The sequence below is a fragment of the Rattus norvegicus genome, chromosome 7 (assembly GCF_036323735.1).
Source record: "Rattus norvegicus strain BN/NHsdMcwi chromosome 7, GRCr8, whole genome shotgun sequence".
Classification (NCBI taxonomy): domain Eukaryota; kingdom Metazoa; phylum Chordata; class Mammalia; order Rodentia; family Muridae; genus Rattus; species Rattus norvegicus.
The window spans coordinates 11,890,045-11,905,017 of record NC_086025.1 but is presented as its reverse complement, the minus strand read 5'-3'; the positions used below and the strand labels follow the sequence as shown (position 1 = coordinate 11,905,017).

At 45.0% G+C, this 14,973-nt stretch overlaps 1 protein-coding gene across 9 annotated transcripts in view; it reads left to right on the top strand.

Moving 5' to 3' along the window:
- Brd4 (bromodomain containing 4) overlaps window positions 1-14,973 on the top strand; it is a 79,579-nt gene that overhangs the window by 41,558 nt on the left and 23,048 nt on the right. For 8 of the 9 annotated variants that reach the window (NM_001100903.1, XM_063263751.1, XM_008765171.4 and 5 more), the window contains exons 2-7: window positions 3,897-4,215; window positions 7,489-7,626; window positions 8,986-9,121; window positions 11,343-11,635; window positions 12,003-12,365; window positions 13,187-13,315. In NM_001100903.1, coding sequence (NP_001094373.1) covers window positions 3,931-4,215; window positions 7,489-7,626; window positions 8,986-9,121; window positions 11,343-11,635; window positions 12,003-12,365; window positions 13,187-13,315 — 1,344 coding nt within the window. In that variant the 5' untranslated portion in view covers window positions 3,897-3,930. Of the gene's footprint in view, window positions 1-3,896; window positions 4,216-7,488; window positions 7,627-8,254; window positions 8,338-8,985; window positions 9,122-11,342; window positions 11,636-12,002; window positions 12,366-13,186; window positions 13,316-14,973 lie in introns of those variants that run through there. The other variant, XM_039079415.2, reaches the window with a different exon arrangement.

The window sequence follows — 14,973 nt, the reverse complement described above, 5'->3', positions numbered from 1 at the left end:
AGTGGCTCGGTTCTGACTTATTGGGAGTGAAAATATTTGGAGAGAGCACTACTAGAATCGTGCTGGAGCCCTAGCTCCTGAACCGTGTGATGTTTGGATACATCTACACTGAGTGCAGGTCTGTTGAGGGTGAAATATTCTGCTGCCAGCCAAGGCAGAGACTCGTGCTTATTGCTCCTGTGCTTGATGAGGCTGCTCTGGATCAGAGCGTACCAAGTATGTACTACTCTACATGACCCCCCCCCCCCGTCTGTCTGTCTGTCTGTCTGTCTGTCTATCTGAGTGCTCTGTCTGCATGTAAGCCTACATGACAGAAGAGGTCATTGGATCTCATTACAGATGGTTGTGAGCCACCATGTGGTTGCTGGGAATTGAACTGAGAACCTCTGGAAGAGGTTGGTGCTCTTCCTGCTGAGCCATCTCTCCAACCCCTCCACATGACCTCTAGTTAGCCTTTGTGTTGTCATGGGTATCATGGTGAAGATGATGATGCCACTGTATGACTTAGGAGGTTGTTGTGAGAATTAATCAAGCCAATATAGGTCAAGTCTATAATGCGGAGCATAAAGTATCATCAGCCCTGGAAGTGGAGAGTTTTTCTAGGCTCTAGGGCCGATTAACCAGCTAACCAATACTCAGAACTGTTCCTTATCTTTCTGGCATTTTGCTGTTTATGTGTTATAATATCAAGAAATACGTACGTTTGAAGCGACAAGGCAGAATTGAGGAGTCACTGGGCTTCAGGAGACTAAGGCTGGAATCTGATCTGGAACCAAATGTGGCTGATCTCAACCTACTAAACTTCTTGGCAATGGTGATGAGGTGCAACAGTTGTATCCATTGGGATACACATATCAACTGTGTCTAAAATAGTCTTATCACAATTATAAGAGGCAAGGCAGTATAAAAGATGTCCTTGAGAGGACTGCATACTCAATCAGGAGTTGGTGAACTTTGGGAAATATGTATGTACATGTGCAAGAATGTTTATTATAATAATGTATATTCCCACTAACTCAGGCTTAGTACTTGGTACTCAGGCATGAGGATTAGAATTCAGATCCTCAGAAACTGAATGTCAGATGGGCACATTGGCCACAGGGGCAAGTTGGCTAGTGAGACTTTGCAAACCAGGTAACTCTAGGCTTGATTGGGAGATTTTTTTTCATCTCAAAGAATTAAGGTGGATGCATAAGTGATGGTAATTTTCAAGTTACCCAAGGGTCTCTACAAAGCAGGCACACTTGCCTACATACATTGCAACATATATACTGAGCACAAACACTCCTGTGTGTGAAATGGCAAAGTTCTTCTTTTCATATGGACTCAGGCCAAAGGAAGCACTCACTAGTTTTGTGAAACTACTAATGCCCCAAAAGCTCTGTTGCTGTTGGAAAAATAATTTCTTTGAAAGGAGAACTACTTTATCTGTATGTTATTATAGTTACTTCTTATTGACCATCTGTCTCAAGAACTATACAATAGGTATAACCTCAGATTGAGAACCATTGTGGGCACCACCTACTCCCCTCTTTATGTTTACTTTTTTGTGATATTTGCTTTTTATTACAGTAACAACAAGGTGTTAAGCTTTAGAAATTATAGCACCATTGAAAGGAATATACTAGAGTCTAATAAAAGACCAATTGCTTTGTGCTAATAGTGCTTGCAGTGACCTTCTCACTTACATGGTGTCCTCGGGACACCTTGGTGTTAGTGCCACACTGTTCACCCTTGTTTTATCTTTCCCCCTATTCCTCTAAACTCAAGAAAGGTTATTGCAGGATTGCTTCTTGAACAGATTCAGACTCAGGATATTCACTTAGGTCATGAGCATTTAAGGTTGAAACCAAAATGTGGAGTTCTCTACCAGCCCCTTGACCATTTTCTAGTCCTTTTTTTTTTTTTTTAAGATTTATTTATTTTATATATGTAGGTACACTGATGTTGTTGGTGTCTTCAGACCACCCAAAGAGGGCATCGGATCCCATTACAGATGGTTGTGAGCCACCATGTGGTTGCTGGGAATTGAACTCAGGACCTCTGGAAGATCAGTCTGTGCTCTTAACCACTGAGCTATCTCTCCAGCCCCATTTTTTAGTTCTTATCTCAGTAAATAGGGGGCCTTATGCCCCTTGCTAACAGGTCAGAAATAAAAGTGGAAAGGAGGCAACTTTTTGAGCCCCTAAGTTGGCTTAAACAGTTGCCTTAATTGTCAGATTCTTAGCTACCATTCTGTTTGTTCCTCATAAATGTTGCTGTCTCTCTTGCCTGGATCAGTGCCTCGGTTGTCACTGTACTGACAAGACTTGTCTCTGCTTACCTCACCGTAAGTGCACATGTGTATACCTTGTCTTCGGTACAGTATCTTCTCTCCCTGTTCATGGCTAGAGCAGCAGCCCGGGCTTTTTTATGGTATCGCCTAAAGTGTTGCTTAACCAACTCGGAATGTCTTGTCAGTTGCAAAATTCATGTAGCTCCGGTGAGACACACTAGCTAAGTAAGTCTCTGACTCTGCGTGTGTGCTTTTAGCAGAGATAGCCAGTAAGCTGTCTGATGGCAACAAGGATGTCTATCAGTGGTCATATTGTGGAATATAGGTAGTTCAGGCCTAGTGAGGATGACATTAAAGGGAGAGTTCACCAAGGGACTAAATAGGTTACCCTCTATGCTGTAAGGGGAATCACTAGGCCCTTCCTATTGATTGTTTTTGTTTTGTTTCTGTTTGAGAGTGGGGGTCACTGCAGTGGGGGGGGGTGGATTCTTAATTCCCAGAGCATTTCATTTCCCCTGGTTGTATATAGTAATGATATTAACCATATTATCGGTGCGGATGAGACTCCTGGGCTATTAGCCTGTCTCTTTGTTGCCTGCCTGTCCACCACTTGCTCACTGGGCACATGTTCAGCGTACAGCATCAGGAGTGGGAGGGTATGTGTGCACGTTAATATATTGAGACACTCACATGTTCAGCGTACAGCATCAGGAGTGGGAGGGTATGTGTGCATGTTAATATATTGAGACCGTTGACTGTTCCATGTTGGCACTGAACTCGTGATCTTGTCTCAGCCTCTCAAGTTTCGGCATTATAGGCATATCGTAAGCTTTCTAGGAAAAACCTGATTGTAACAACCAAACTGGAGGTTTGTCCTTCAGCTTTATTGGAGACACTGTCTGTGTGTCTGTCTCTCTGTCGCTGTCTCTGTGTCTATCTTTCCCCCCCTCCCTCTCCCTCTCCTTCTCCCTCTCCCTTTCTCTAGTTTAAAGGGAAGAAACTAGCATAATGCATGATACTAGCTAAACTAAATCAGTATTTTACCACCATGTTTACCCTCCAATAAAGTCGTTCTGAACTCACCATCACACAACCAACATCCTCTAGAGATCTGTAAGGGAAAGAACCATGCAAGTTTATGAAACATAGCTTTATTCTAACTTCTCCCTTGTGAACTCTGTAGTTTCCAGTGGATTCGCTTGTTCCTGATCCGCTCTTACTTAGTGCTCTGCCCTGGTTGTTGATAGGTAATACCGTTTTCTGTGCTAGATGGTTAGTGGGATTGTATATAGTGGGCATGCACTCTATCTACCATTGAGGTATATCCACCCAGTACCCTTCTTATTTTATTTTGAGATATAATCTGACTGAGTTGTTCATATAGGTCTTAAACTTAGCAAAACCACCTTTCTCAGCCTCCAAAATCCCTGGGATTACTGGCCCTCATCACTAAGCCCAGATAGGTGGCCACTCTTAGAAGAAGGCTCTTAGCTGGAGAGTGGGATATGACCAGTTAATGCCGATGGAGCCCAGTCTTTGGACTCTGCAGCCAGGGTTACTCATTTCCAGTTTGCTTTATGTGCTATCTGGTCTTTGATGGGACTTTTTTCTTTCTGTGTAGAGTGCCTGGTGAAGAATGTGATGGGATCACTAGCATGTCTACGGAGAGCGGCCCTGGGACAAGATTGAGAAATCTGCCAGTAATGGGGGATGGACTAGAAACCTCCCAAATGTCTACAACGCAGGCCCAGGCCCAACCCCAGTCAGCAAATGCAGCCAGCACCAATCCTCCACCCCCAGAGACCTCCAACCCTAACAAGCCCAAGAGGCAGACCAACCAACTGCAATATCTGCTCAGAGTGGTGCTCAAGACACTATGGAAACACCAGTTTGCGTGGCCTTTCCAGCAGCCTGTGGATGCCGTCAAGCTGAACCTCCCTGTGAGTAGCTATCTGGACAGGGTCTCTGGTTTCCAGTGCCCCCAGTCTCCTGAGGAAGGAAGATTCTGCAGAAGGGTGCACTTGGGTTTGGAGTCATTGAACTCTGAACAAGAGTGTCCACAGTGGTCTTTCAGTGTATTGTAGACTTGAAAATAATCAAAATAGGAAAGAAAGAGAGGAAGCTAACTGACTTAGACATAAACTGATTTCTTAGTTAATTGGAACCCCAGGTAAAGTTGTTTAGAGAAAGTTTAAAACAGGGTAAGCTAATGTCAGAACCTCAAGTAGTACTTCAAACCACACAGGCTCTGGGGTTCCCAGGGGACCACTACTGTCCCATGGGCATCTCTCTTTCTTGGGGAATGTCCCGTTTGTACATATCCCTAGCAGGCAACTCAGTAATCTGAACTACCTCGTTGACCCTCAGTGAATGGTTAGGACAAGTGATTTCATAGTTTCCTTCAAAAGCCAAGGCATAGTTTCTGAGTTATTGTCTGGTATGTGTTAAGCTCCATGCTCCCCCTGGCGAATGTGTTATCTGGTGGTAGTCTATGGTCTGTGAGGGCTAGAACTCTTTCATGTGGAGTTGGTGGCTTAGTTTCTGATAGGTGTTCAAGTTCTTCAAAATGTGATAACCTACTCTGACCTATCTTGAAAAATCACAGTTCTGATAACTGTGTTGTCCACTAAATATATGTCTTTTGGCCTTAGGAGAAGAGACAAGACATCTGGGTTATAAACTTACTAGAAGGGATGTTGTGAGGGTAGTGCTCACCATTGACTAAGATAAGCAATACAAGCAGCTGACAGTAGGACCTGCAGGTCACTTGGGGGGCTGCTTGAGGAGATAAATGGCAATCGTTTATAACAGGTTTTCACCAGGTGACTGTTCTTTTGCTGTGAAGAGACACCATGGCCAAGGCAGCTTATAAAATAAAGTATTTAATTGGGGGACTTGCTTACAGTTTCAGAGTATTGGGTTAGTTCATGGACATCATAGATGGGAGTATGTTGGCGAGCAGGTGTGGTGTTGGAACAGTAGCTACGAGATTATATCCTGATGAGCAGAGAGAGTAAAATTCCCCAGGCCTGGTGTATGCTCTAAACAGTCCACTAACTAGGGGCCAACCGTTTCAGTATATAAACGCATGGCAGCTGACCTCACTAGACCTCACAGCAACACACTTAGGTCAAATAGAGTATAAGGAGCTGGAAGTGTGGGAGGCAGCTTTCCAAACTTTTATGAGAAGAGGGGCAAGGTGAGCGCTTATTGGAGAGGCTAAACAATCACCAGCAAACAGTAGTCTCCAGATTTCTACATCACAGAACATAAAATGAAAATAATGAGAGTCCTACACTATGATCCTACTGACTTTAGAAGGGTGTTGTCGACATAGAAGTCAAAACCAGATTTGTGATAGTGTGAATGAAATAATGATATGAAACTGCTATTTGAAGAAACATGGCTTTGAGGGAAAAGTATGTCCAGGCTAGAATAGAATATGAATTTTTTATAGAAAGATTCAATAGGGGCAGAGTCACAGGCCTTTGCAGGGACAAAGACCAACCAATACAGGAGATTCCTAGGGGACTCGGGTGAGGTCACAGGAACATACTGGGATTTCTAAGGAACTCAAGTGAGGTTATGGGAATATCTTGGCCAGTAAGTATATTGTAGGTAATACCTATCTATTAAAATCTGTCAAGTGCAGAGACTGGAATTCCTGAAGATGAACCTGAATTTCCCTCTTTTGTATGATGTGAATTTTACCCCTCTTCTAAATTTTGTTTTCACATTTAGCAGCCTTTTTAAAAATAAAGGGACAGAGTCCTAGGCTGGCCTTGAACCTGTTTCATAGCCAGGTCTGGTCCTTTGACTGTATATCCTCCTAACTTTTGAATTGCAGGTGTGTACCTCCACTGATGTCTTCAAAGAAAGGTTGCTGGACATGGGTGATCTCAAGGCCCTTAATCTGCATAGACCTAGGGGCTAATCATCCGGTGGCATAAGAGCTCATACTTTTCAGGAACTATTAGAAAGCCACCTTCCAGGTCCCCCTTTTGTATTTTCTAGAGGCCTTATGTCTTCTTCACATGCAGTTTGACCTCTTGTCCTACCTTAAACCCATTGCCTCAGCTCTTATTTTCTTTCCCCCAACATTCTTTTATCTCACTGCTCTCAGCTTGCCCTTTAATGTTTTCCTTCTGTCTTTGAGCCACTTGAAATACTAGCCAATACAAGTCAAAACACTGTTCTCAGAGTTTTCTCCACAGAATAAAAATGTTTAGATTTCTATAGGTGTTTGTTTGTTTGTTTTTACTTCTCTTAAGAAGGGAGGAAACAGTATGAAACAAGTAGAAGGTCTGATTTTCTGTCTTTCGGCCTGGTTGTACAGATGCAGCCTTTACCAGAGCAAGACCACCTGTATGTGGCTTCTCTTGCATAGACAATGGTGGCCCTTTCTTTCTGGGTATCAACACATCTCAAAACCTTATTGCTCACTTTAATTTTGGAACAGTATCTTGGTGCTTTCCTCCGTCCCTCTATCCCTAACTGCTTTTTAAAATACTGTGTACCTTCCCTGATACTTACAAGGAAGGGATGTTTAACATCCCCCAGAGAGAAGGAAGGGGAGCTTATAAGGCCCCACCCTACCTGAGGAGATAGTGATAATTGGCCGCTGAGAGGAAGGAGAGTCAGATTTCTTTGGGGATATGTCTACTGGGAGGTTGCCGATGCACTAACAGCCCCACCCACCCATGCACAGACAGGCATCAGTGATTCGATGACTCAGTGGAATGTTTAACAGGAAGACAAGGAGGGGTTGGGGATTTAGCTCAGTGGTAGAGCGCTTGCTAGGCAAGCGCAAGGCCCTGGGTTCAGTCCCCAGCTCCAAAAAAAAAAAAAAAAAAACCAGGAAGACAAGGAGCCCTAGATGAGGGGATTAGGGGATGAGGGTAGATATTGATCAAAATACATTGTGTACACACTAAATTATTGTTTTTTTTTTTTTATGTAAAAAGAAAGTATTTGATCTCAACCACCACCACCCCCCACCCCCACACACACCCGGTGAAGACAACCTGTTAGCTTATATATTTTCTCCGTCTAAATTGCAATCTAGTGTTTAGGAATCTGTCCTGTACCCACTTTATGTTCAGTTCTTCACTGACACCGTGTGAAAAATTTTGACTGTGGAGTTATTAAGCCATGAGAGGGCTCACATGCTAACTGCTCCAGTAACACTGGCCTTTGCTTTCTCTGCTCCTCAGGATTACTATAAGATTATTAAAACACCCATGGATATGGGAACAATAAAGAAGCGCTTGGAAAACAACTATTACTGGAATGCTCAGGAATGTATCCAGGACTTCAACACTATGTTTACAAATTGTTACATCTATAACAAGGTGAGATGTTGGGGGCAGAGGTCCAGTTTCCTTGCTTGGGAAGGAGAGGAAGTAAAAATAGGGATACTTGTCAGGAGCCTTAAGGGCAGGGCTGCTGGGATAGTTGGGCTGTAAGTATGACAGCGAGAGACTCCAAGAAGTAGGATAACGGGACCTGTAGTTGTGCATAGGACTGGGTGTTTCTTTTATGGGGAGGAGGGCATTACCCTTGTTAGCCTGAAGCATCTGCCTGTAGTACCCTGGGGTTTTTATTTTAGTTCTTGAGCATGTCTAGTAGAGAACGTATGAGGTCAGATGACACCAGATGGTCCATTGGGATGGTGTACATTTTCAGGTAAAAGAGCCTGCACAACTTAGAGTTTTGCAGAAGTGTGCTCAGGCACAAACCTTGATGTGAGAGGGCACAGTGGGGCTAGCTGCAGACCCCAGCTGTTCTGTGGGTCACAGTCTCCTGGAACTGTGGACATGGCCATAAAATCCAGTGTCCCCCTGGTCTTACATATAGACCCATGGGTCACTTCCTAACCCCGTAGCCAAACCTTTCGGCTCGGCTGTGCCATGAAGCCAGATCATTTGTTTACAGTTCAGACCACAGATGTGATTAAAACCAACCCTTTCAAATAGAACGACTCTGGAGGGAGACACTATACAGAACTCAGCTTTTGACCTCTGCTCGTGTAGTGGGTAAAATTGCCCAGAAGAGATGGGTAGGTGAGTTTCTTGAAGTTTACTGTGTTTTGTAAAGCCTTAGTTCTCACCACTTAGGTGGAAAGCAAAATGTACAGACTAGGCCCTCAGTTTAGAGCTGAACGGGGACAGCATGTTCTGGATGTGGTGACAGAGTGGGGATCCATAAGACAATGTGATAAGGGCTTTGTCCAAACCTCACCGAGTTGCCATTGGGGTACATTAGGGAGCACTGTTGGAACCCTAAAAAGTATTCATCACCCAAAACAAAAAAAAAAAGCTGTGTAATTTGAGTATTTCTAGTGAATTCATTTGAGTTGTATCTGAAAAAATCCCAAAGTAAAGGAGGGCCTCCCATTAGGAAATTGACTGAGCTGGTAGGTACATAAGGCACAAGGATGGTTTCTTGAAGCTTAAAACTGAAGGGAGATTCAGGTGGATAGGTCTTGTTAGGAATACCACGTGGCATAACCATTATGGCCCCTGGAGTCCAGTATTGTTAGGATTACCTTACCTAGTAGCATAATGATTGTGGCCCCTGGAGTCCATGTCATGGAAGGAGCCTGGGTGCAATGCTCCATGTGTTGGGGCATGCGGGTGGCCTTGGTGTCCTATCCACAAAGATGGGAAGAAGGGGCCTTCCAGCTCTACCCCACCTGTTTCCTCATCCAGCCTGGAGATGACATCGTCTTAATGGCAGAAGCTCTGGAGAAGCTCTTCTTGCAGAAAATCAATGAACTGCCTACAGAAGAAACCGAGATCATGATAGTCCAGGCAAAGGGACGAGGACGAGGGAGGAAAGAAACAGGTAGTTGTGTTTCTCCCTCATGTTTGCCTGTTTGCCAAGTTTAGCAGAGTGGTAGGGATTACAGGGGTATGTGGTGACAGCAAATGTTTCATTGCTGTTGTTTGAACATGGTGGGATTAGTTTCAGTATTATCTATGCTCCCAGGGCGTCCCATGGATCTGAAGTCTCCCCTTGGCAAAAATCACTGGGCCTGAGTGGTTGTGGTTGATAAACTTAGGTGTAAAAGAAAGCATGGCTTTCCCAAGCACTTTGGTGGTTGCATTCTTCCCCTTTGGTGCTGTCAGTGTTTCTTGCTTTTCTCTCAATTTTATTATTTATTACTTGTTTTGTGGTCTAAAGCTTAAATCCAGCACCACTCAATGGTTAGGCAGGTATCAATCACACCATTCAGCTTCACACCCCCCGGCCCTGCTTTTCCATTTTCGAATAAAGAAATTATTCAGACAGAAGCTGTTGTAACTAGTGTCCCAATCAGGTTTATTATCTGAATTCCCTTAATGCACTGTGCCAGTCCAGTCATGCTTGCCTCTGCTCACATATCTGAAGCCAATTACTCCTTCCTGCCTCCCAGTTCCCACCTACACCACTACTAACAAAATTCAAGCAGCCGTCTGGCAAAGTTGCTATAAACGGGTACTAAGTCCTGCACTTGATGATTCTGAGCTACAAAAGTGACAGCTTCAGGTGGCTTCTGGTTCTTAGTTGTTTGCTTCTTTAAAGAGATGCCTTTCTTTCTTTCTTTCTTTCTTTTTTTTTTTGGAGCTGGGGACCGAACCCAGGGCCTTGCGCTTGCTAGGCAAGCGCTCTACCACTGAGCTAAATCCCCAACCCCTGAAGAGATGCTTTTATCATGGCCTCCCACCTTGCTCTAAAGTGGCAAAGACATGGAACGACCGAATCCAGAGCAGCTCTTGGAATTACCAAAGAAAGCCAGTCATTCACATGTTATGTTCCCATTCTTTCTCCTCCCTCTCCCTTCCATTCTCCTGGCTGCCTCCCTCTTTTCCTCTCCCTCTCCTTCCCTCTGCTGACTCAGACTCAAAATCTTCATGCTCTTGAGTATTGGTATTGCAGATACTCCCAACTACTCAGAACTTGTAGCAGGCACACATATTAAACCACATCCCTTATCTGTACACGCAGAGCCTACTCCTCACTTCCTAGGACTAACGGTTTTGATTATTTGACTGTGGGGCAGGCATGGGCATCTTCTCTATCAGCCCTGGAAGGTGCCAGGCTTGGAGACTAGAAAGAAAATTGGGAAATTCAGTAGAATCTCCCCCTTCCTCATATGGTTCCTGGGCAGTGCTCTAGGACAGCCTACAGACATAGAATGCTTTTTCTTCCTTTCTCTCCCCCTTCTCCACTTCCTCCCTTCCTTTCTGAGGTAGGGTTTTTTTTAATTGCTACAGTCCAGGCTGGCCCTAAAACTTTAATCCCTTATATCTTGGCCTCCTCACTGCTGAGATTGCAGGCTTTAAAGACTTGCTTTTATAGTGTATTGGGTCTGTTTTCTTTCCATGTCATTCCGTCTGCATAAGAGGGATTTGGCAGTACAGGATATGTCCCTGGTCCACCTATTCACATTTGAGCTGTAGTTATAATTCTTTGTTTTTTCTTCCCCCCCCCCCCCCCCCCCCCAGAGCTGGGGACCGAACCCAGGGCCTTGCGCTTGCTAGGCAAGCGCTCTACCACTGAGCTAAATCCCCAACCCCTAATTCTTTGTTTTTAATTCTGAAGTGCTGCGCCATGTGACTATTTTGTGTTGGAAGGTATAGCTCGAGGGTAGTCACAAATGGCCACAATTATCCACTGGTTTCCAGTGGCTCTGAGAGTTGAGATCATCCTAGTTTTCAGACACCTTGCAAGGTTGGCTGCTGCCAGGTCCTGCCAAAAGCACTCTGAAGGAAATGAAGGCAGCTGTTTGGACTCCCCAAGGAGCATATTTCTGATTTCCTGGTGCAGCCCTGGTGCTACCATAGCATATAGGTTTCCTACTTTTTAGCCTGGGCTTCCCTTCTGACAGCCTGACTCTGAGTGAGGAGTTGCCACCAGGATACCTCAGGAAATGCAGCACGGTGCCACTTCCCTCTCAACCCTGCGGGCACAGGGATAAGTTTGCCGCACTGTGATATCTGAAATATGTATGGGTGTTTTGTGAGGGTCAGCCAGTGTGTGCTAGCATGTATTTTAAATTTCCTATCCTTTTTATGATTGATAGGGACAGCAAAGCCTGGTGTATCCACGGTACCAAACACAACTCAAGCATCAACTTCTCCGCAGACCCAGATGCCTCAGCAGAACCCTCCTCCACCTGTGCAGGCCACAACTCACCCCTTTCCTGCTGTCACCCCAGACCTCATTGCCCAGCCTCCTGTCATGACAATGGTGCCCCCCCAGCCACTTCAGACTCCTTCACCGGTACCCCCTCAGCCACCACCCCCACCTGCTCCAGTTCCACAGCCTGTGCAGAGTCACCCTCCCATCATTGCGACCACCCCACAGCCTGTGAAGGTGAGCATCCTGGGCACTGGTGGACTGCTGCCACCAGAGACGGGCTGGCAGGCTTCTCTTAGTTGATTCTTCTATGGGCTCTGTGGTCAAGGCCCTGATTGATATTAAGCAGGAAACCTCTTCAGGAGGTTCTGTGGCCTCTAGGGAGCAAATACTCTATTCAGTTTTGTGCTTTTCTCCTGTTGCTGGTTGGTTCTATTCCAGCTGTGGAAAACAGTGGTATGACAGGGTCTCCATGCAGTTATACCTTTGGGCCTGTCCTGAGTATTGGGATCCTAGTCAGGGCTTGGTTTCAGAGGTGATCCTGAAGAGCAACTGTACCAGCCAGAGCCTCTGATTGAGACCTTTGTGCCTGTGCTCATGGCAGACAAAGAAAGGGGTGAAGAGGAAAGCAGATACCACCACCCCCACCACCATCGACCCCATTCATGAGCCGCCCTCACTGGCCCCGGAGCCCAAGACCGCCAAGCTGGGTCCTCGGCGGGAGAGCAGCAGACCTGTGAAGCCCCCAAAGAAGGATGTACCAGACTCCCAGCAGCACCCAGGGCCAGAGAAGAGCAGCAAGATCTCTGAGCAGCTGAAGTGCTGCAGTGGCATCCTCAAGGAGATGTTTGCTAAGAAACATGCTGCCTATGCCTGGCCTTTCTACAAGCCCGTGGATGTGGAGGCACTGGGTCTGCACGACTACTGTGACATCATTAAACACCCCATGGACATGAGCACAATCAAGGTTAGCTACTAGGCCCCTGGGATGGTAGTCAAAGATGGGACTTCTCCTAGACTAATCCATAAAGTTCTGGGTGCCCCCTGCAGTTTCATTGTTGAAATGATCACTAACCTAGTGTACTTGGTTTCGGGTGATAACTGCCTCGTTCCTTGGTGTAAGGAGATAGAAGGTGCATACTCTGAGGCTTTCTCAGTGGTTCCCCCTTGCACCTGGCAGGTGGCCTAGGAGACTCTGGTTACTCTGGGTTCAGTGTGATGGGAAAGAAAGGCTTTGCTGTTTGATCTGTAGAAGACACAGCACTACCAGCATCATCACCAAAGTATTTTATTTAAGGACTCTTCTAATTTTTCTCCTTGGAAGTAGAATAGCATTGCTTAGTCAGGAGACAATGCTGTGTCCAACTTATATTCTTTTCTGTACCCTCAGTACGTGAAAGATCAGAACTGGACCCCACTCTATTTCCTCATCAGTTCTGGCATAATCTCCTCTGGGGCTCTATGTGCTCAGTTTCCCTTTAGACATTGTACTGACCTCAGTAGGTAAGCTTGGCACTAACAGATCATTTCCTAGCCCCAAAACTTGAACTGTCTCATGCTGAGAACTGGAGTGATCCTGTTGTTCCTCTTTGTCCCCATAATCCGTACTCTAGCCCCGGATTAAAATGAGAGCCTCTTAAGAGGCCATCGTGTTTCCACGAGTAGCCATCACTGTGTGTACACACACACACACACACACACACACACACACACACACACACACACACACACACACACCATTAAAACGCACAAATATCTAACTAGGACTTACTTATTTTATATTTGCAGTCTAAACTAGAGTCCCGGGAGTACAGAGATGCCCAGGAGTTTGGTGCTGATGTCCGATTGATGTTTTCCAACTGCTACAAGTACAATCCCCCTGACCATGAAGTGGTAGCCATGGCTCGAAAACTCCAGGTAAGAATCAAATTAACCAGGCCAGAATCAAACTAGTAGAGATTCCCCTACCCAGCTCCTCTGAGCATCATACGCAACTCACCTAATACATTAATACATACATTTTAAGTTAGGATCACCAACTTAAACGTGGTTGGGTCTGTTTCTCTCTTCCTCTCTCCTACCCTAGTAACCTGGAGGAGGCTTTTTTTTTTTTTTAAGATACTTTTTTTTTTTTTTTTTAAATGTATGTGAGTACACTGTCGCTGTCCTCAGACACACCAGAAGAGAGCATCAGATCCCATTACAGATGGCTGTGAGCCACCATGTGGTTGTCAGGAATTAAACTCAGGACCTCTGGAAGAGCAGTCAGTGCTCTTAACCACTGAGCCATCTCCATCCTATTGTCGTCGTCCTCCCCACCCCCACCCCCCTTATTACATAAGGTTTATTAATATGTTTAAAATTGGAGAATAAAGGCAATATTTATTACCTTATTATGACCCGCCTTTTACTTACTCTAATTTTATTTTTATTTAGATAACTTTCTGTGTATGCCATGTGTGTGGGTGCCCATAGAGGCCAGAAAAGGAAGGGTATTTGGATGTCCTGGGTTTGGTTGGAATTAAAGTGAGTTGTCAGTTGCCTGACAGGGTGTGGGGAACGGATCTGAGACCTGTAAGGTGCACAGTGCTCTTAACCATTGAGCCTCCCTATAACGCCCAGATCTGCCTTAAAGGAAAGACCTCAATTCCTAGCCATTTATTAGTTTCATGGTTGCTACTGCTCTTGGGTCAGTGGTCTGCTGAGCAACCTACTATTAGGAAGCATGGGTATGTATATGAGTTGTGGGTCTCAAGGATGGCTTGACAGGATTGACTGTCCTTTGTTGTTAGTGTTGACCTGGCTCTTAAAATTCAAATACATGATCACACTTGCTATTGTCTTTGGTTGGTTGGTTTTGTCTTTTACACTTATGCATGGGTGGTCCGACTGAGATATCTGATGGCTGTGGAAGCTGGAAGAGGGTAGCAGACCCTCCAGACTGGCTTTGTCAGCTTTCAGCCTCATGAAAGGCGCTTAGGGACCAACCCAGGATCCCCTGCAAGAACATCCAGTATTAGCCCTCCAGCACCTAGAAGGTTGGGTTCGGTTTGGCTTTTTTGTTTTGTTTTTTTGTGGTTGGATTTTGGTGTTTGTTTAAATCTTCCTTAGGTTTCTGTTGTTGTTGTTGTTGTTGTTGTTGTTGTTTTCCCAACTTGTACTGGACTCTAGGACTCCCTCTCTCTCCAGTTTGTGTTACCTGTCCTTCAGCTTCATAAAAAAGGCAGCCCCTTCACCATTTATGTTTGCTTTGACTAGTTTTTGTGTGGAATTTGGGCTTTTAAATTTTGCTACAGTTTTTAAAATATATTCTATTTATTAATGTATTTGAGCTATATTCTTGTTATCTATCGCTGCCTAGTCCTGCCTCTGCATTTGGAGTGCTGGAATTAAAGAGGCTACACAAACTCAGCTGACTGCAATTCTTAGACAGGTCCACCAAGTGGCAGTGCGCCTTCAGTCTTGGATCTCAAGACCTTTCTTCTTGCTCAGTTTCCTGAAGATCCAGGGTAGTATTTGCCCGTTTAATAGCTGCCCATTTTTGCCCGTTTCAGAAACTATAAAGTTCAATTCAG